This window comes from Octodon degus, unplaced genomic scaffold (assembly GCF_000260255.1).
Source record: "Octodon degus isolate 3935 unplaced genomic scaffold, OctDeg1.0 scaffold00004, whole genome shotgun sequence".
NCBI classification, from domain to species: Eukaryota; Metazoa; Chordata; class Mammalia; order Rodentia; family Octodontidae; genus Octodon; species Octodon degus.
In genome coordinates this window covers 16,593,894-16,616,193 of record NW_004524580.1, presented here as the reverse complement: position 1 = coordinate 16,616,193, position 22,300 = coordinate 16,593,894, and the positions used below count along the sequence as shown (strand labels likewise).

Genomic DNA, 22,300 nt, shown 5'->3' with positions numbered 1-22,300 from the left:
AGAGTCAATAATCTCCATTTAACATTATTCATTCATTAAAGTAATTGCGTAAAGGAATACAAAAAGTGAGCAAGACAATGCACTAACTAGGTAGGGATCCTAATTAAACTTTTTTTCTTCCTCCAAAGGCAAGGCTGAATGAAGCCTGCTCTGAACCAAGCGACCTGCACAACCTCCAGCACAGCTTCAGAGCAGAGACCGAGCCCCCTTTGCTCCAACGCGCTAGGGGTGTCGCCTGTCCTGGGGCAGTGCCAGGTGCGCCCCGGCGAGGCCCGCGCGCTGCACCAGCGGCTGCAGGTTGCTAAGCTTCGCCCTGGGCGGCCCGGCACCCTGGTGGCCTCTCGCCGGGGCGCACGCAGGCCCCCAAGCAGGCACACGCTGGACCGAGTCCGCACCACTTCGGGAGCGCTCTCCGCACCCCCGCCATGCGCCGGGTCCCCGCCTGGCCCCCAGCCGCATCTGGCCTCCCCGGGCTCCGGAAGGGAAGGGGCGTGTCCGGAGCCGGCGGGAGGGAGCGCTATAAAAGCGCCGGCGGCGCGGCGGTCCGGGCTTCACTCGGCACCTCGAGCTGGGACCAGGAGCGCCGCTGCAGGCACGGGCCGTGGAGAGGGCGCTGCGCTCGGGCTGCCCAATGCTTGGACTATCTGCCGCCGCTACCCGTGCAATATGCTGGAGCCCCAGAACAGCTAAACGGAGTTGCCACACCGCTGCCTGGGCTGGATCGCAGCACTGCCTTTCCTTATGAAGAAGACACAAGTGAGTAGGGCACGCCCGGGAGCTCCGAGGCTTTCAAAGAAAACCGCGCCCGAAGCCCCGGGGAGGCCGGCGCACCCCGGGACCGGCGGCCGGCACATGCGGGGCTGCGCCCTCCGGGTGAGCCAAGAGGGTGCGGGGGAGGCAGGCATGGGGTGCAGCCCGCGCGCACATCCGGCTGAGCCGGGGAGGGGAGCCCTGGGAGTCCGGAGAGGCAGCCGGTGTCAAGTTTGCAGCCGCCGCAGTGAAGTTTTCAGCTGTCAGTCGGAAGCCGCATTTCCCATCCGCGGCAAGGGTGGGCTCTTTGGCCTGGGACTTTGAACTAACCCGCGAAGGCTCGTCTTTGCACGGGAGACATTTTCTCGTGGATTTGGGAGGTTATGAAACAGCACCCCACGCACCGCCCTCGCTTGCTCTGGAGCCCAGATTTGTGCAGTCGCCAGGGGGACGCGAGACGCGGGTGCAGCCGCGGGAGCGAAGCCAAGCCCTAGCTGCTGAGCTGCAGCGCTCGGCGGGGCGGGGAACCTGCCCGGCTGGCCCGGAAAACTTGGCGCCCTGCAGCTCCTAGCTGCGTAGTCTGCAGCTCTGGGTGGGCCCTCCAGGGAGCTGCAGATGGAGTAACACCTCCTCAGTGCTTGCACCTTCTCCCTTTACAAAAAAAGTTTTATTTATTTATTTTAAATTTTAACGGGCGCCTCTAATGATAGTTATTGAGATAAAACCCAGAGTTGCTGAATGGTGCTTTATACATAAAGAACAGCTCCTAAAGCGCTGCCTGGAGGTCTAATTAGACAGACACCCCCCCCCCCCCCCCCCCCCCCCCCCCCCCCCCCCCCCCCCCCCCCCCCCCCCCCATATCTGGCTCGCCTTTTAGAAAAGGCTGCTGCGGTATCTCTTCCACAATTCTTTTCACCTCTGGCGGCGGTTCTTGCTTCTTCCCACTTCTTCCTTTCGGAATTGTTCTGCTATTTGCCTCGGGTTGGGTAAGGCTGCCCTTTCACCCCCCAGAGGTTCTGTCGGAGATTGCAATTCCTGAAATGTGTGGAAGGGGTTGAAATGGGGGTGGGGGGCTGTGTGTGCGGAGTGGAGATTGAATGTTTAGAATGAAGAAATCCGTGGGCTCAAAGTGCTTTACTAGGTTAACCACTTAGCATCGTATTTGAAATGGATGCCTAGGCTGGGACATTAAGAAGGAAGAAGGAAGAGCAAAGTCCTTTCCACCCGTTGTGAAAGGGGGCAGGGATAAGGGACCTTGCCTGGCATAAAAGGAGGTAGAGCCTAGCCTACTTTGGCAAGGTCTTCAAAATGAGGAAGAGAAGCAACGTGCCTGTCTCAGTCTCACAAGCAGGTTCGATTTTAGGGAAGGACAGCACACCTGGGATTACCACAGTGTGCTAGAGAAATGCAATCTGAAAGATTTCCCCACCAAAGAAAAGTTTTATTGTATGCTGAAAGTGTGCATGCTTTCTGCTCTGAGAAACAGTTAAGCGAGGGTGGGGAGCCTATTCCTTTTTATAGTCGCCTCTACTGGCATGAATGATGGTGGTGAGATGTGGGTGGAGAAGCCGCTACCTTTTAGATCAGGAAAAGAGCCCAGAGCTTCCTATTTAAACAACAGGAGACAGATCGGGTTAATGTCCAACACTCCAAAGCCGGGGTTGTACTGTCAAGTCACTTTGGGAGTCAGTGAGAGTGATGATCCTTGCATCCTTGCTTTGCAAAACAAACGCGAGCTCTGTAAACTCCTCTCTCACTTTGATTAAATGGCTGTGTAAATAGGATTACATGGAATAATTCCATTGAAAACTAGAAAGAGGTCAGCCTCGCCTGAAACACTGTGGCTGTGGCATTAGTGACTCAGTGCTGCCGACCAGAGAGACATTTGAGACAGCTAAGTATTTTAGAAATGTGACCTGCTCGGACCAAGTTAAAGTGCAGGCCCTTTGGGGGGACTTGCTGGTGTTAAAGGACTCGAGGGGGCAGTGCTCCTGTTGAATGAAGGCATTCATTGCTCAGGCTCTAATGACCTTCGAGGTTTTCTTTAAGGATACTCCTAGCCATTTCACATTCCTGTCACCGAAAACGGAGACCTTGGAGATAGCATAACATCAATAAAATAATCCATGGTAATGAAGGATGGTTGTCAAACTTCACTTAAGATTGGAAAAACCGTGTTCTGTGCAATTCTGTATGGAGAGAGAGAGAGAGAAATGGAGTAGCACAAGAAAATCAGAGACTAAGATTCTAGTCTAATGTTATCTTTGCCAGAGAGGAATATCTATTAATATTTAATAGCTCGAATAGTTGCTTATAAACATGGTATTACTACTAGGATTCCATTATAGGTCTATTGGTTCTGTACTCTGTGATGACTCAATACATAAAGAAAAATTGAATGATATTTTAAAAAGAACTGTGACTTGTACAGCTTTTCAACTACCATGGGGACAGCAGGTACTTTTGCCATTAAGTCAGGCTAAATAAGTGAAAATTCCATCAGCAACCACTTGGGGTTTGATGAATGATTCTTTCATTTACTTAGCACATGTGACAGACTTCAGTATTTGGAAAACAATTACACAGGCGATAGTCATAAGGAGACACTGTGACAATAAGCTTAATCACAAGCCTGCAGAAATAAATGGATTAGGTGATTTTTTTTAATTTTTTCTTGTATTCTACCCTTTTTGTGAGATTTTAAACTTTTTAGAGGAAAGACTGGGTCTGTCTTAGACTATCTCTTCTAAAATAATATTGTTTATTTTTTGAAGAGAGTACAACTTAGAATTAAAACAGAAAAAAAAAACAAGTGATACAGAATTTCGCTTAACAAAATAATATGAATTTCACAGTATTTGTTGTAACACATAGTGTTGTCTTCCAACCAGTTATTCATATTACCAGATGTATGCATGTAAAATTGAAGAAAGAAGAAATGTATAAGAAATTAAGAAAAGAAAAAGTACAAGCAATTGAAAAAAAGGAGACATAGCAAATTGGTATCTGCTTCTTTCCATAGGCCAATAGAAATACACAATACAGTTGTATAAAGCATCCTGCTTATGTGCTTAGATAAGTAATGTTGTTTAAGAGAAAACAGTACACTGGGATACATGAAACAACTATTGGGATACCATACTTTGCATCACCAATAAAAATGTGCTCAAAAGGAGTTACCTAAGTAAGCTCATTGCCACACTGATCCCTGTTGTGCTTACATTTTCGTTTCTATGCAGTTTCAGGTATTGTCAAGACTGCTGTTACGAGAGTCATCTTGCAGACAAAGTATAGAAGGCTGTGTTAGGCACAGTGAGGCACCAAGGGAACAGGCAATAGAACACTAGCTTTCACTAGCAGAGAAAATACCCCCCCCTTTTTTTTTTTTTGTCTGTTTGAGGTTTGAAATGTAGGTGGCCATGCAAGTTTGCTTTAGAGGGAAAAATTAACATATTTATGAAAAGAGCATTTTAGAATTGTGTCCCTCCGATCACTCAATTTGGAATGTGTGCTTTGAGGAATTCTAATTTATGTAGCTTTTAATTGATACATTCTGCCAAGACTTTAAAACTCAAGTGCTAAGTCGATTACATTTAACATAAAACAGGGAAAATAACCATATGGAAATTTGGTGGTTGGTGCCAAACCAATTAAAATCGCTAAATTTTATTTATGTCTAACTGCTGATTTGAAGATAGCAAATTATGAGTCACTGTTGTTCTGTAATGATAGGTGACTGAACTCTTACCACTCCCTTACATAACACTAGAAAACAAAGCCTGCCTAAGTACTGAGACACTCAGTTGTAGAGGTTTGTTGTATGGGTGGCAATCCATTATATACATCCTGGGAAGCACCTAAAATATGGTTAGTGAAAGGATTCTAGGCTCCAGCCACTGAAGACTCAGATTCCAATTTCTGTTTTCCCACTTAGCAGACAAATGATCTCAGGTAAATTGTTAAACTTCTTGGGACTTGTGCTCTATAATCTGCATGTTGATCATAAAATAATTAAAAAGATTATTCTCAGACAGTGGTGTAAAGCCTAAGACAAGACTGCCTATATATCTACCCCAGAAGATTGACATGCTCTAGTTGCTATCTGAGTTTGTTGTTCCTTAAAAAGAGAATTGTCTGTCTGCTTACTTTTGCAAGCCAGAGAAGAACTTGGTATTTGGAAGTAAATGAGATTTAATGAGCAAGGCACACAAGTTCTCTTCAATTTGGAGCTACCCATTATGTGCCATGCAGTATAGGGTGCTATCTGATTATCCACCCCAGGAATAAACACACATCAAACCAGGTATGGGAAAACAGTGGTGATATGGGATCATGACAGACTAAAGTTATTTAAGGTTTATCTTCCAAAGGGAAAAATGAATCAGAAACGTAGAATACGACACACAAAGAGAAACTGGAAACCCTGCCTTTTCTTTAATTCAGTTCCTAATTTTACACCATTGCTTTCTAAGTTCTCTTTGTGTGATTCTGAAGGTATCTTTTATTTTAGACTGAAGAGACGTGGTCTGTTTCTTGTGCCTGGCATTCGTGCACTCGGCCTGAGTCACGCATGTGTTCATTTTTGCCAGATGTTTTCTTTACCAGGCAACACACAGTGACTTAACTTATTATTATTATTATTATTATTATCTGAATTACCTTAATGTCCCCCTTTGTAAACTAGGGTAAGGCATTTGGACCTAAATCTCTGACAAGTCATCTTTTATTTTTCTTGTATACTGCATAAGTTCTGAGCAGCTGCAGGAACTCTGTTTTGGGCCTCTGTCACCTATGTAGTCAGAACAATTTATAAAACAAATTGAGAGAACACCAAGGTGCTTTTATAATATATGTGGCTTCAGGGTTGCTTTGTGTAGACTTTGTTTCATGGAAACCATCATCTATAGTCTGATTTATAGATGCAGCAAGATGTTTTTGCCTTTTAACTTAATTATGGGCATACTAAAAACTATTTACAGAGGCTGGGAATCTGAGAGAATTATCATTATCCTATCCCTACCTATTTCTGTCTCTCCAGAAAAAGAGGTGAGGGTTGATTTTCTTATAATTAGGCTTCATGATGCTTTTTTTTTTTTTTTACAATCACAATGTATGTCATCTAAAGAAAGGGTGTTCTCTGTGTGGCTCTCACTTTGTCCTTTCCTGCTTTTCTGGGCTTCCTCAATGACCTGGGCATCAGGAGGCTGAGCTCTTTTCTTAACCTGGATAGTGAGTTATATGACTTTGGGAAATGATTTGACCCTTTTGGAACCTGTTTATTCAACTGAAGAGTGAGAGAGTAGGACTAGGTGATTTCTAAGTGCCTTCTAGTTCTAAAATTCTCTATTTCTACAATACTAGTGAAATACTGGTTTGAACCAGATGGTATGTGACCTTTTCCTAGTTCTGAGGTTAATGTAGCCCTGGCTTCAGTTTTATGGCTATGAACTACCCCATGGGGAGAAATGAAGGAGATTTGAATTCATACTGTTCTGTTCTTAGCCATCTCACCTACTCCTTGATATTTCTCTGAGCAAGAATGGTATTTATGCTTTCCTATTTTAGCAATGACAACCATTGAAGATGACTTTCCCTTTCTCTCTTGGAAGAATCTTGATGCAAATTCAGGCAGCTGGCCGACATAAGTTCCCCAAAGGCGGCTCTTGTCTGTGTTTGCCTGTCTTTTCTGACACTGTAGTTTCCAGGATCTGTGTGCACAGAATTGGAGTGGACAGAGCAAGCTGGGGAGGAATCCAATGACATGTAGGAAGCATTCATGGAGAGAATCAGAGGAAAGGGCTCTGCACTTGACTACACTTCCGGGTGTGTGACCTTGGACAAGTCACTGAGGCTTCTACTGTATTTGAGTCCTGTCCAAGAGTTAATCTCCAGAAGATAGTGAAGATAAGAGGTTGTAGTTGAGAATGTAGAGGTGAAGAGAGGAGGAAGCCTGGAGGAAAGACAGTTCCAGTGGCTGATCCTTTGCCAAGTCTCTGCTTGCCTTGGCTTCCGTCAGGGCGCAGTAAGTAACAGCCCTGGGACGACTCTGGCTACTATGCTTGCTGACGGTGAAAGCAGCCCCAGCAGCCAGCAGCAGATTTTCCTCACAAGTCAGAGGATGTGGCAGTCCTTTCCTCCCTGTGAACTACAGAATAATCAGAGGCAAGCTGGATCTTCTTCTGGCCAACACACCACAGATTCCTTCTAAAACATGACCATAGCAATGCTGAGAATGCTCTGTGGAGCACCCGCAGAGCATGGTGAGCTATCTCTTAAAGAGAAGTTTAGAACCAAAGCAATACCTGACAACTAAGAAATAGCAATAGCTGTGATTTGGTTATGTGGATGCAGGAAATCAGTCATTGACTGTACACCTGTGGCTGTTAGCGATACTCTCAGAACTCTGGAAGGTTCCAGGGTGGAGATTGCCTATTGGTAGGGGACCAGCAAGGTTGCCTTTCTCATGTTCTTGGTACATAAGCAGCAACCCCACGTCCCCTCCTTCCAGTTGTCTCCAGGGTAACCATGCAAAAGGCTCTGAAAGACACCAGCAAACCCCTCCACCAACAGTGCTCACTTGAAAAAGCAAGGCTGGATCACCTCTGTGGAAAGGGCATCTCCACCGCACAGCTATGTCCCTGTCCCAACCTGAGCGAGCACAGCCTGGAGGGGGGCGTTCTGTTTGTCTTGTGTACACATTCCTGGGTTGCCTTCCCAGGAGCAGAAGTTCATCTTCTGAACAAAAGCCCTCTGGGTGCTTAGAACTTTTGCCTCATTTTTCACTGTGGTATAAAATCCCTGAAGCAAAAGACCTTTCTATTTCAGTGTCTTTTCTAAGCTCCAGGGATGACTCACATCTCCTTATTAGCTTATTTCATTGAAATGTGCTTGTTTGAGTCACCGTAAACTAGGTTAATTGTGGTTGTCTATTGTGAAAAATCTTTGGGACACTACTCTGCCTCACTTTCCACTTTGTGCTGGGGGTGCCTTTCCCCAGTGTGTTCCAGCACAAATATCTTGCAAAACTCACACTAATTCCTTAGTTTCCAAAGACAGCTACAGAGAAAATGTGCCTTGTTCTAAAGGCCGTGCCACTGTCCTGGGAGATGTTGTCCCTGTGGATGTACTGCCGGTTACAATTCACATTCACTGCACAAGTTAGATGAAGAGGTAGGAGGGAGGGAGGCTAGGGGTGTTTTCATGTAAAATAGTTTATAAGGTGATGGAGAAAACCCAAGGATTACAAACAACCCTCAGCACTGGTAGGTAACAGCATTCCTTATGCTTCTTTGCAAATCTGCAGTTTAACACTTTGAAATAACACAACAGGGATTTACATTTTCAATGACCAGTTAAAATCTATGTGATTGCTTTGGTTTAGATCTCTGTTGGTTTTAGAAAGCCTTGTATATTCAGGACGCCCTATCCAGATGTCTCTGATGCGTTCTCTTAGGCAGAGGACTGGCCCTAACACAGATGCCCTTCCGCCGTTTGTTGGAAAGGTAAGTTATTGCCATGCAGGGGGATGGCTGGTGCTTGGCTGAAAGGCAGGGGTGATAAAGGATTGGAAACATTCATGAATAATGAAAAAGATGATTAGCATATTTTAATATTTGCATGAAATTAATTCCATGTATGAAAGCATAGAACTACATAACAGGATATAACTATACATACACATATAAATATATATCTATACTTAACTCCTGTTTAGGAAACTGTTTTTTAGACCTTAGGATATAGATGTTTATAATGTACCTTAACAATATTTGGAAGATAGTACACCTCTTTATTTCATTTGAATCTTGGGTCTTTTTTAATTATGTGTGGACATTTATTAAGCAGAGTTGTTTTGTTTCTAATAAATCTACACTTTATTGTATAAGAATTTTAATTTAAAACTGGAAATAGCTTCCAATAATAATAGCAAGTTTTTTAATGAAATATTTAAGATGGCCTTTCTAATCTCATTGCTTTTCTAAATTTCTTTTAACATTTTAAACAATGGCATAAACTTTAAATTCAATGCTGATATGACCACTCATTGATTGTACTTCTATACAAATGTCACACGTAAATGACTCAGCTTATAATACCTGCCAAGTCTTTGACATTTAAATATGTAGCTATTTTAAACATTTTCCACCACTGTTGTATAAAATCAAACTGTCCTAGAAATAGATCGAGCCAAAATGGCCCTTAGTAAAAAACAATGCCAGGATTAATGAGCTCACGGGACTTTTCTTCTGGGAGTTAGGTAGTATCTTTTGAAGCACCATTTCACAGATGAAGAAACTAAGGTGAGGTCTTTCTCCTGCCAGTAGTAGGTATTTATCACCCAAAGAGACTTAGCAGGCACAAACACTGTGGCATAGTCAGTGCCTCAAAGATACACATTCTATTTACAAGAACAATAAAGCAAACCAAATGGGATTTATGTAGTGAAAACAGTTGGCAGAATTTAGGCAACTTCAATTCCTAATTGAAGTTGGTTAGCAGAATGACTCATACTACATGTTCAGCAAATAAATCCATGTGAAATGTTTCAAAACGAATCTATGTCTGATTCATATTGTTGGGTACTAATACATGGTTTTCTTCCTTTAAAAAAATTTCACTTTTTTTTTTGTTTTGGTACCAGAAATTGAACTCAGGGCCTCACACTTGCCAGGCAGGTGCTGCATTGCTGATGTACATCCTCTGCCTGCTTTCTTTCTTTTTAACAGCAAAATTTTAACAGCTTGGAAAGGCTACTTGGGTTTTCCATTTACAAAATTCATTTTAGTGACTAGTCAGTGTGTTTCTGCCTCAGTGAACCTAGAGAACATGGGAGTGAATAGAAGATGTTGGATGTATTAATAGATCAAACAAAGTACTATTCATAAGCATTTACTAGTGGTAGGACCCTGTGTAAGTTTTCCTCTCTGAACTTTACTTTGCCAGCCTTTAAATTGGATACAGAAATAGCAACCTAATGACTCTACTTTTGGGGACGATTAAATGAGATAGATTGTCTTTGTGCCCCAGTAACCAGCGTGTAACAAACAATCATTTCCTTCTGCGCTGGAATGGCTGACCAGAGAACATGAACAACAAATCCAAATGTCATAAGAAATAAATGTAATGTTAATAATTCCTGACTTTGGGCTGGGGAGATGGCTCAGTAGAATAAGTGCTTCCCTGGCAAGCACAAGGGTCTGCGTTCAATCCCCAGTTCTGAAAAAAGAAAAAAAACAAATCTTGACTTTGACTGTAAGTCTCACCTGCATAAATGAATCAAAATAGTCCTTAGAGCTTAATAGTTTGATTCTGTTATTTGCATGTTATCTATTTCATTGATATTCCTAAACAATCTTAGCAAATTATAAAAAACTTCCCTTAATTTTATCTCTTATGTCGTTTTCTTCTCTCCGTGAAAGGGAATAGATACACAAAATAGGCCAGAAGACAAATTACTTACAAAGTAAAAGAACAGGTTATTGAATATGTAAATAATAAAGGCTAGTTATGCAGTTACATCTGTTGATTACCATGAATGAAGCACTGTGGCATAAAAGGCAGAGTTTGTGTCATTTGATTCTGGCTAAAATGTCCCCAATGTTTTTCTTTCCTTCCATTTCCGTTTTTACACATACAGAAACTAAAGTTCAGAAAGACAAAGAAAACTTGAAAGTTCCCTAAGATTAAAAGGAAAAGAGTGCAAAGAGGTAGGAAAGGTCAGATTTGAAGCCCAGCCTTGTTTAATTCTAAGGACAGCATTTCTCTTAATTAGTGTATTTGAATGAACCCCTATTTAGACACATAATTATAGATACAACTTGTGCTACACAGCTGGGACTTCAAATGTCCCTTAAAGGTTTAAGGGCTGAAAGTTTGGCCCTGAGCTGTGATGCCCTTGGGAGGTGATGGAGCCTTTCATGGGTGGGGCTTAATGGAGCAAGTTAGATTACTGGGGTTTGTGCCCTTGAAGGAGATATTTGGCCCCAGGGCTTTCCTCTTCCTTTCTCTTTCTGCTTCCTGATTGCCTGGAAGCCTTCTTCACCACACATTTTCTCCACAATCTACTGTGCTGCCACGTGTCCGAGCCAAGTGACACAGGATTGCAACCTGTGAACACATGACCAAAACAAACCTCTCCTCTTAGGAGTTGACTGTGTCAGGTACTTCAACACAGGAATGACAGGCTGACTAACACAGCCCATAAGGCCTGACTCTCCTCTCTTTTGTGAGTCCTGAGTGAAGGTGATAATAGCTTTTAATGTCCTATCAGGAAACCTGAGAGTCAGGAAAGCTGGGGCTACCAGTTGAGTAACAGGTTGCTTCTCAGCTGGACTGCCCAGTGAGACCTGGAAGTACAAGTGCTTGGGGGCCAGCCGTGCTCGCAGAGGTCAGCCCCCCTGGCCTTCGGCAGCAGCCTCTCCCAACCCGGTCGCCTGGACAGCCCACTGGAAGCTCCATTCCTGACTCATCTGGCTGGTGAGGGAGGCTTGCAGTGAACTGTAAAAATGCCATTTTAACTGATGGCATGAACAGTCACTGCCAAATGCTTGACATTGTACAACTAAAGTGATACTTCATTGGCAGAGTGCACATTTAAAAGTATTTTAAAACTTGTATTTCAAAATAACTTCTTAAAAAAAAAAAAAGAAAAAGAAAAGTGCTTCCCATGTCTCCTTTGTCAATTTGCCCTTACTCTATTCAGCATGCTTTTTTCAATGACAGTTTTCATTGGCTTTGGTCAGATTAGAAAACTAACAATACTGTCTTTAATAAAAACACTTGAAGTTGATAGCATGAAACCAGTGCAAATGAATGCTCATCAGTTATGAGCATCCTTTCTTTTTCTTTTCTTTTCACCAGCCCAATAACTCCTTTCTTTAAAAAAGTGGCTTCCAATGCAAAGCCCTTGCTGCCCATGAAAAACGAATGTTGAAAAATTTTTGCAAATACCTCAGGCCTCATACTCACTGTAGTCCCTGGTGATGTGTTTTCATTTCTTTCTTTAACACATTTAAAAAACAAAAGCTAAGTATGTATAATCATAAACTGAAGAATGCTTACTGGAATTCAGGCGCTTCTTTCTACTGTGTGCCCAGTCACAGAGCTAACCGGTGTGGGTGTCGGCTCAGGCACCAAGCAATCCGAACCTGCGGCCCACCTTCCCTAGCTGTACATAGAACTGGGGAGATAGAACAGAAGTTCTCCCCATTTGATTGAGTGATTCCCTACTTTTTCCCCTCTGAAAGATAAGCACTTTCAGGATCCGAGGAAGTAGCCAACTTGGGGGAGAATGGAAAGAGCATGAGGATTCTGGCTCACCAGCACCTAGGACAGGGCTGGAGTGCAGCTCTGGGCAGTGTGCTTGCCCTGCATGCATGCATGAGCTCACAGATATGACCCCCAGTGCCCCCCAAAAGGCCCCTAGGTTTTACTTCTGACTCTCGACTCTAGCTTGCCATGGGATCTTAGGCAATTTATTTAACTTTACTTAACCTTTTCTTAACCTTCTGTACAACGGAGGAATAAAGCTGTGCAGCTTCCAGCTCTACCCCATTTGTTGTTTCTCTTGTTCTTCTCTCCTTGTTGCTTCCCTTCCCCTTTCTTTTACGCACCTAGAAATAATATTGTAGACCTGGTTTTTGGTGAGTACTCACAGAACTGTCCTGATTAAAAGAAAAAAATCTTTTGTTCTCCCTTTTTTCAGGACTGGGACTTGAACCTGGGTCTTCATGCTGCTCTCCCCGCCGTAGTTATGGCTTCAGTTTTTGTGAGCCAGTGTCTTGCTAAGTCACTAAATTGCCAGGCTGGGTTCCAATTTGAAGTCTTCCTGCCTCAGCCTCCCAGGTTGCTGACTTTATAGACAAGGACCACCAGACCTGGTTAATAAAATATTTTTCAGACCTAATGTGTGTTTTCCTACTGTGCTGTTAAGTATAAAGTTATGTGTTCAAACTATTTGACTCATTGGCCTCATACACAATAAAAGGAGCACAGACCTTGGAGTGAGATTAAACGAGGCCTACGTCCTATTTGTATTCCTCACCAGAACCACAGTATGTTGTGTCCTTTATTGTCGAGGCCTCATTGTTCTCCTCTGTTTGAGGGACAAGAAGGCAATAGCATATAGTCCTGGAAGAAAATGAGAATTAAGGCGATAACAGAGGAAATTTTCTGACTGAGAAGTGTGCACAATTTTAAGTGGTATCTCTAACCCTCAGGGAGTGGATCGTGCCAGCAAGTGGGTCAGTGTGCATTAGTCTGTCTACTCTGATTCACTTTGGTTTATTTGGGGGATTTGTATAATGTTTTTTGTTTGTTTTCATCTTTTTGAGAAGAGTATTGGTATGTAGTCCAGGTTGGCCTGGAAGTGACTGATCCTCCTGCCTCAGCCTTCTCATATTAAATTTGTAATATGAGTCTCAGTGCTGAGACTACAGGTGTGCTCCACCATCACGCCTGGCATGATGGTCGTTGTCATTGAAGTGCAAAGCAGGATTGTGGATTATTATGGGAATGGGACTGTGGCATTGCCACCTGAGGTCACAGAAGCATCTGAGTGTTGTAAGTAAGGATGCTGACACCTGTTTGGCCACCTACAGCTTACTAGGAAAGCCCAGAGGGGCAGTGGTGTGGATAGGACTGAGCTCCACACACTGTGCTGTCCTACTCAGAGGCCAGGCAGCCTGACATTCCAAGCCCAGAGTGGTAAAAAGTTTGAGCTTTTCCACCTGTGTATATAACTTGGACACTAACAGCCATGAAGATTCTTCAAGTTGTACGACTTCAACTGTTATAACTATTTTAATGTGCTGAGGTTCTCATTTGTAAAACGAGACTTCTAGAAGGGACTGTCTTCTCATTTGGTTCTGAGGATTACATGAGTTAATCGAGGAGAAGGGCCTTGTGCCTGGACAGACCCTAGAAAATCTGGGTAAATGTTAATTGCTTTCACATAAAATAAATTTTTTGCATTCAAAAGTTTCCTTTCAGGTGTTTATTTAATATGTGAAGAGGGCTCACAGCTTGAAAATGTTTCACTTATGAGTTCAGGTGTTATTTTTTCTTGGTGACCTTTTTTACTTTTTCTTTATTTTTTTCTGTGCTGCAGATTGAAGCCATGTTCTGGCGCATGTTCCCCGCATGTGCTACTACAGAGCTTTACCCCCAGACCCTTGTCAGTGGTTCTGCTTAGAATTTGAGGGCTTGATTGTCCAGGTTAATCTTCAAGTAAGTTTTGTAGCAGGCAAGACAGCCGCAAGTTACTTTTATCAGTCCATTACTTCAGGTAAACAAGCGTTCCATTCTTTGCCAGAACATTAAACTGTTATGTTCTTTTGATGGAGTGCTAGCTTGTTCAAAGCACTTGTGAAAGAAAGAAAACAGCTCCTGTTTTCCAGCATTTTATAATCTCAGTGTTGTTTCTGAAGGTTTCACAGCTGAATCTTTGACTTTAGTGATTAACTCACCATTTGGGCGAGGTACTCAGTGGGGTCCAGCATGAAAATTTCAACCAAGATGAAACAGATTTGAAATTTCCTTTGGATAATGAAAAAAAAAAAAAAAAGAAAGAAATTTTTAAAAAGCTGAAGTCCATACTATTTTGGTCCAAAGAAGAACAGGGCCGAAACATTCACAAGTACGATGTTTTGATGTTTTAATTTTTATTTTAATATCAGGGATTGAACTCAGGACCTTGTGCTTATCAAGCAGGTGCTTATGCTGCTGAGCTATTTCCAGAAGTATGATGTTTTAAAATTGCTTAGGGGCAGAGTTAGATTTAAAAACAGCCCTGTTTTGCACCTTTTCCTGAAGATTTTGCATTGTCTTAACATTTCAGGGGATAATGCAGGAAAGTCAGAACAAAAACTCACTGACAGTGCAAGAGACCCATGTCATAAATTTAGTTCCCTGGCACTGGTATGTGGTTTTGTCCCTGAGGAAGCCATTGCCTTATCCTCAAAAGGCAGTGGTGGGTTCTAGAACTTTAAAGATGCCTTCCAATGTGCATAACCCAAATGCCTGAGAGGACTCTACCATGTCACTGTTCTGGCTAAAGCGTCCACTTTTACCCTCCAGGATAAAGTCCACGTGCTCAGCACGCTATACAAGCTTCTCTGTGGTTTGGCTATTGCTTATCTGTACCACTCCCAGGGCAGTAAAATGCACTGTAGAGTCACTTAACTAAGTCTAGAGACACCCTCCAGGCTGTACTTGCTCTCCAGGGTCTCGGCAGCCCATTCATTTGCCTCACCTGGATCCTCCCTGGGGTCCTCCCCCAGGGAGCCCTTCCAGAATATCTCTGTCTTTCATCCCATCCTCACTCCCTCACTATGCTTAGTCATCTTATTCTGGGCATCTACAGCATGAAAAAAAAATCACACCATGCAGCATAATATGTTTAAATAATCATTGTTACCTACCGAGCTAAACAGCCTTATGTTCCTTTCCTCTGCTAGTGACATAGTGCCTAAATCTTGATACAGGTTTTCTGAGCTAAATTCTACCTAGAAGCATTCTAGACATAGATCTTGGCATTTAATAACTTTTTGCCTGCTAATCTTACTTACACACAGTTGGGACCAAGGAAAGTGAGTTGGAATTGTTCTTGAAGTTCTAAATTTGCTTAGTATGTGTTTTTAGTGCATAATGATTTCACTCATTGTGGGAAATGACAGAGCAGGAACTTCAAAACATTAGTTGTGCATTGAGATCCATTGCAGACACATATTTCTGTGGACATGATAATGCCTGCCTCAAACACACGCGTGTAGTTCAAACATACTTTTCTTTAGAGTGACACACTATAAATTGACCACGTTAGGTGGTAGAAGAGGGTGAGATAGTGAATTAGAAAGTCAAGAGAATGACACAGTTGCTTGCAAGTCTCTAAGAAAATAGCTTGATTGGCAAGTGCCAAATGGATTTGGCTAAATCAAGATACTCTGAGGAGTGAAGATCCAGAAAAGATTTTAAGACGGAAAATCCTCCTTCCCTGTACCAGATCCTGGTCTGTGTGCTAAGTGTGTTGTCCACTGTATGTCCCTGATCGTCCCTGTCTGTGAAGGTGATAGAGTGATTATTCCATTTTACCAAAAGCAGGCTCGGAGAAGTTGAAGGAAGTGCACGGTGTTTCAAACCTGATCCAAACCTGCCTGTCATCAAACCTGATCCATACTTAATTCTTTCTTTGCTTGGCAAAAGCACCATTGTCCTCTTCTTTTCTTGCCTAGATAAAATGTTTTTCTCGATTCGTAATAATTACAACTATTAAAGTATAGTGGGTGGATTCTTCTTCTCCCGGTCACGCACACTCAGGATGCCTTCTGTACCGTGGTTTTCCTATGGGTTGTGCTGAGTCGGTGAATTAGACAAGCAGAGGGGTGTCACGTAGCTTTGAATACGGCTGCACGTCGTCACGGTCTAGGAAGTGTCCAAAGATGCCGTTGCACCCACGTGAGAAGCTTCAGGCGGTTCCATCCGAATGATATTTATGGCTTCAAGACGGACTGGGCTAAAGGGCTCAGCAGGAATAGTTCATTCCTTAAAGTGAGACATGAAGTACGGAGCAAGAAAGTTAAAGAAGGATTAATAAACAGTGCTGTCTTCAGATTCATGTGGCTAGAAAATCTTTCAGCTTCTTCTTCTTCTTCTTCTTCTTCTTCTTCTTCTTCTTCTTCTTCTTCTTCTTCTTCTTCTTCTTCTTCTTCTTCTCTTCCTCCTCCTCCTCCTCCTCCTCCTCCTTCTTCTTCTTTTTTTCTTCCTGTATTTTAGGGAAGGGTCTATAGGGTGTTCAGGTCTTACTACTATATCGGACTTGTAGTGATCCGCCTGTTTACAGCCTCCCCAGAGCTGGGATTACAGGCGCGCCACCACCAAGCCCAGTCTCAATTGACTTCTCAGAGCACCCCAGCAGGGCGGGGCCAGCATGGCAGGCCTGGGGATCAAATCCGCGGCCCCTGAGTCTACTTGCAGGTGCTTTAATCCGCTGAGCTATTTGGCGGGCCCTGAGCACTACTTTCTAATGTAGTGCTCTAAAGTAGTGTTGTACAGGTTCCGTGTACTTTAAATGTTTATTCTGGGCATAGAATTTCAATGTCAAGTTTTCAAAGTTCTCCAGTCTAAAAACTAAACTTTACTGGATGGATATGCCCCCCCACCCCTTTTACTCAACCAAATAAGCTTCTTCTCAGTGTAGAACTGAAAAGTTACATTTCCAAAGTAAGTAAAAAATTTCAGTATCTGATTCTACCACAAAGAACAAAGCCTAGCCCCTCCCTCAGTTTGCGAATGAAAGCTCCCCCAAAGAAACGAGCTATAGAAATGCAGGAATGAAGTTGAGGATGTGCAAAAAAATTGTGCAGCTCTGGCACTTTAAACCCGCAGCAGCTGAAGTGTATCTTTTTAATTTCATTTAGTTGGATGCACTGCTTCTGCGACTCTCTTTTCGTTTCCTGAGGAAGTAGATCCCATCCTCTCCCATATGGTGAGAGATTTTCGTTGCTTTCCAAACAATCTCCTGTTTACATTTGTCCCTCTCTCCTCTTTTGAATCCTGGGCACAGCAGCTGCTTTAAGAAAGCCCAGGGGATTCTCTTGAGGTGGCTTCCCGTTTACCCTTCTGCTTGTCAGGGAGGGAAAGTTTCTTTTTGCCCCCACCCTTATTTAAAATGAGAATCTGAGGGGTCCAAGTATATTTTCCATACTTTTATTTTGTTCTTTAAGCCTGGAAGATTAGTTGATAATCTCCACAAAGTCTTCTCTGAAGACGAGTTTCAGAGAACAAAGTAGTTTTGTATTTACTTAGATTAACTCAGAACTTTTAAAATTAATTATATGCAATCCTTGGTAGCATTGCAAAAAGAAAATTCTCCTTTTTATTTCTAACATATACAGCAAATATATTCTTTACTGAATTTAGAATCTCTTTTGGGATCATTATAATGAATACTAAGCATAACTTCATAAATTTATGGTACAAAATTAAAATAAAAGTACTCACCACTTAGTCATGCCTATTAGGTGAAAATGCCACAAGATAGCCTTTTTTTTTAATTTGGAGGGATATCATCAAGTCAGCTCAGGAGTAGTCCAGCACATAGCTGCTTTTTTCGGTCACCTGAGAGAGAAGCAACACTCCACGCCAGTGTGATGTTGAAGGGAGGCAGCTGGTTCTGTTCTGTAGTCCAAGTAGGAATTAGTCTGGTCAACAGAAGAAGGATTCAGTTCTGTGAGCCTGTTTCACCAGCTTTAGTGTGGGTGACAGAAAGATAAAAGTCAACAATACTTCCATAGTCGGGGAAGAGATAAGATTATCGTTCACAACCTTAACCTTTGTCATCACTTTGGGATATGTCTGATGTTTAATGAAATCTTACTGCCTGTGTGTGTTTCTAGTGGAAACAACTTTTTATGAGGGGCTGCTTTAGAGATTTTGATAAATTGTCCCTCTGTGGAGTGACAGGAGAAATTTACAGTTACATGAGACTGTAGACTTCTGAGACCGGAAGTTACTGTAGGACAATGTCTACATTCCAGTCCAGTGATTTTATTTTTAATACACCTCAGCTGGGCCAATAAACAAAAGTAATTCTACTTTATTGTACTTATCTAGTTTCCTGAGAAAGGGAGCTCAAGGAATTTTACAGCCAGGTCAGCACATTCAGTTGTCACACTTTGGCACCATTGACCAGGAGTGGCATTTTCCAATGATTGCTTATTCTTTAAAGAGTATTTATCATTTGCTATAATCCATGCTAGAGGCCACAGATACAATAATAAGCAAATAGTTATATTATTCTTAATCCTCAAGGAGTTTGGAGTCTCCTCCTGGTTTTATGTTTTTACTGTACATTTATATGTATCTAGAAAAGTAGAAAGAAAATTAGAAATGCAAACAAGAATCATTTAGCTAATTGATTAGCTGAGCTAGGATTTAGTGGCACCCAAGCATAAGACAGACAACAATGGCTTATGCCCAAATGATGAGTGAAACCCTTCTGTTTAACCTTCTTTCATTCTAAAAATATTTACAAGGGGCAGCAGCACACTCAGTGCTGCTCTCATTACTCTAGACAAAAATTGAAAATACCTTCTTTATAGTGCTTAGCCTCAAGTGAAGTAGAAAGATAAGCAAAATTGGCTGGTGGTTTTGCAATTCAATTGTGTAAATACAGGCACCTTCTGCTCAGGATTGAAATGTACATTATCCAGACTTTGTCTCTACCCCACTTCATATACTTGGGTTAGTTCACAACAGTCTGAGAATTCTTAAAGAGCAATATATTCAATCCACAATTGTGGAAGAGCATGCACTACAAATAAGAACCACATCAAGGTGCTTGGGAGGAATATAGTGAACAACAATATAATCTTGTTCTTACATCATTTTCTCATTTTAAGAGGAACAGATGATAAATAAACTAATCGGGTTATTGAGATCATTGATAAAAGTGATAATTGCTTCGAGAAATATAAAACTGTAGTATGTGCTGTAGGGCTCTGTAAGATGGGGTCCCTCGGAAGACTCCCCAAGAAGATGATGCTTGAATTGTGCCTGGAATGATCAGAAGGACTTGCCTTTAACAGCAAGAATAGACATGTGAGGGAAGAGTGTGTTTCTGGGCTTTCAGAGATGTAAGAGAAGCCAGTGTGGCTACAGCTTGGTGGGCATACAAGGCCTGGTGGGACATGGTGATGGAGACTGGCGGGCAGTGTTATTGCCGGTCTTTCTCAGGAGGTCAGGTCGTGCTGTGAATGCCATGCAAAGACACCAGGAAATTTCACGAAGACAGTGGTAATGAGAAACCCAGAACACTTTGTTGCAAATATCAAAGATGCATTCCAAATGGTCTCTTTACAGTGTCCTCCAAGTCAATCCTCCACTAAAGGGTATGGAACCTAAAGAGAGCTACAGTGATCCAAAAAGAAATGGACAGAAGTGAATGCCCCAAGATTTCATTTACTGGTAGAAAAATGATAGAACCTGACAGGCTAGATGAAGAAATAGGGGAATGGAAGAAATAAGGGAACAGAAAGTATAGGAGAATGTGGAGGCTGTGGCTAAACCACTGCCCTTCAAGTTTAGAAATGATATTGCTAGGAATGATTGCTTTACAGCTGAAAATAATAGCTATAACGTTTATATTAGCTATTAAGTACCTTACATGCCTGATTCCATTGAATCCTCAACAAATGAGTTTAAACTCATACTTTTTATTATGTCCATGTAGCAGATGAGGAAACTGAGGCACAGAAAGGTTAAATAAATTTCTGAAGGCCACAAGGTCATGCAGGAGCAGAATAGCGATGAAAAGAAATGAGCATTCTGACTCTGGAGGAGATGCCCCCCACCCCGACACTGCCCACCCCTATGCCAGGCTGCTCCTGTACAAGGGTAAATATGCTGTTTTCTAAAGCTGTCTTGGACTTCTTACTAAAGCTAAAGTTGACTTTTGAAATTTGCAGCTTAGGTTAACATTCACCCATTGCCCAAACAACCCAGCCTCACTTTTACACCCAGTGGAAGGTGGAAAAGAACCTGCTTGCTCTGGGAGAGCCAATCCAAATCCAAGCTGCCAGTGCATTTCACAACCTCCTTTTATCACCTTTCTGCATGGGTCAATAATCTCTGGGAAGGGAGCATGAATGAGGTTGTGTCATTTACTGTCAATACAGCTTTCAAATGCAACGTCTAGGGGATTTATACTACTAATAAAATGATGACGAGCACTAACGGTCATGTAATGATCTCCTGTGTCTGCCTGTGGATGCTTTTACATAACACAGATTTATTTGTTTCAAAAATCCAAAGATACATTATCAGCATTAGGATGGAGGTTCAGAGAGGTGACAAAATTTATTGAGGGTTGCAGAATGTAAGTGACAGATGTGAAGCTGAGCTTTTCTTTGATGACTTGCTTCTATTTCCAACACTGTCCCCTTCATTCGCTATCAGCGTGCAGCTGAAGTGTGCTGGAGGCATACATTCCAGCTCATCGGTGCATCTGGGTGAAGTGCATTGTTATGAGGGAAACGTGTTCTGGGCATGTCAGACCCAGTGATTCCTTTAGTCTACTAAGGGGATAATTTTGCCCATCAAAAACTGAATTTAAAAAAACAAAAAAGAATTTTAAAAATTAAAATGACTCCTGTTTTATAATTGGAAATGTGAACTACCAATGGCAAACTTCTAGGAGAGGTTTAGAACAACCTTTAGGAGAAATAAATGCTCAATAACTTTTCCTTTTCTTTCAGTATTTAACTGCAAAAGGTACAGCACAGTACAGTAAATATTACTGGCTTAAAACTGCAAGGGATACTTGCATTGCTTTGGATGACTTACAGATCCAGAGGAAGCGCTGTAGGAGCAGGCTGCAGGCTGAGCTTGCAGGCATCTCCTGGGGCGCAGAGTCCAGTGAGCCCACTGCAGTCCCCATAAAATTATTTCAGCCAGAGCAGGAAGTTCTTTCAGGTGTTGACTATAAAGTCTCACTACTTCATTCCTGCTCAAGCCAGCAGAGTACCTGCCCAGCAGCCAGCCTCTTCTTAAAGATTTTCCTTCGCATAAGAAATCTTGCAGAATCCTACTCAACTGTTAGGCCCTAAGTTATATCAGCAACCTTAGCAAACTGCACAGGATTCAGGAGAAATGGAGGTTTTAGATTTCTGACCATGAAAGGATAGGAGGCTATGGTAGGAGAGAGCTGGAATGGGATTTGGAAGAGCCAATATGCAGTGTCCTTCACATTTGCTATCTGTAACTTAAAAAAAAAAACAAAACAAAACAAAAAACAAAACAAAACAAAAAAACAGGTTACTTAAAATCAGAGGACTCTAAAAGCCCTTGAACAAAACACAAGTTTATATACCTTTTCAGATATTGTTGAGATCCCTTAACCACATAGCACCCATGAGCTGCATAAAATAGTCTGTCTCAGATCTTAGAGAGAGAAGATGTGAAAGGCTTGTTAAAATGGAAGGGGATCAGGGAAGGGGGAGGAAATAAAAGGAGACTAGGAATCAAATGATCAAGACATATTATATGCAGGTTCCAGTTACTTAAAATGAACATCACTATTCCATATTATGAACATGTACTAAAACTACACCAACAACAAAATGAACAGCACTGAGACCGAGATACATCCTCAGAAATTAGGATTTTCTGGGATATTCAGACATCTGCTTTCTCAGTAAACAGCCCAAACAATTATACTTCTCTGTGAACATAGATAGCAGACTCCTTTTTTCTGTTGGGCATTTTCAGAGAAAGCGAGCGTACTCCAGCAGTTGGTTCAGTGGAGCCAAAGGCAGCTGGTGTGGCCAGCACACATTGCATAATTTGGAAAGCTACTTACGTGACCTTTGCAAATCAGACTTGTCATCTCGTGTGATGGAGAAAATGATCAAGACTGTCTAGGTTCTTTGAGCTCTGACTTTTAACTCCACTGGTTTTCTTGTGTATTTGAGAGCAATTAGAGTTTAATGACTTCGTTTATTTAAATGTGGTTTTTAAAATCCAGTGGGAAATAAAGACTGTCTAAAACTGCCTA

The 22,300-nt window shown here is 42.2% G+C and overlaps 1 protein-coding gene across 2 annotated transcripts in view; it reads left to right on the top strand.

Moving 5' to 3' along the window:
- Positions 1-564: 564 nt before the first annotated feature.
- The window catches only part of Kitlg (KIT ligand), an 85,530-nt gene continuing 63,794 nt past the window's right edge, over positions 565-22,300 (top strand). For both annotated transcript variants that reach the window (XM_023716309.1, XM_004623774.2), the window contains exon 1: positions 565-756. In XM_023716309.1, the coding sequence (XP_023572077.1) occupies positions 742-756 (15 nt within the window). In that variant the 5' untranslated portion in view covers positions 565-741. The remainder of the gene's footprint in view (positions 757-22,300) is intronic.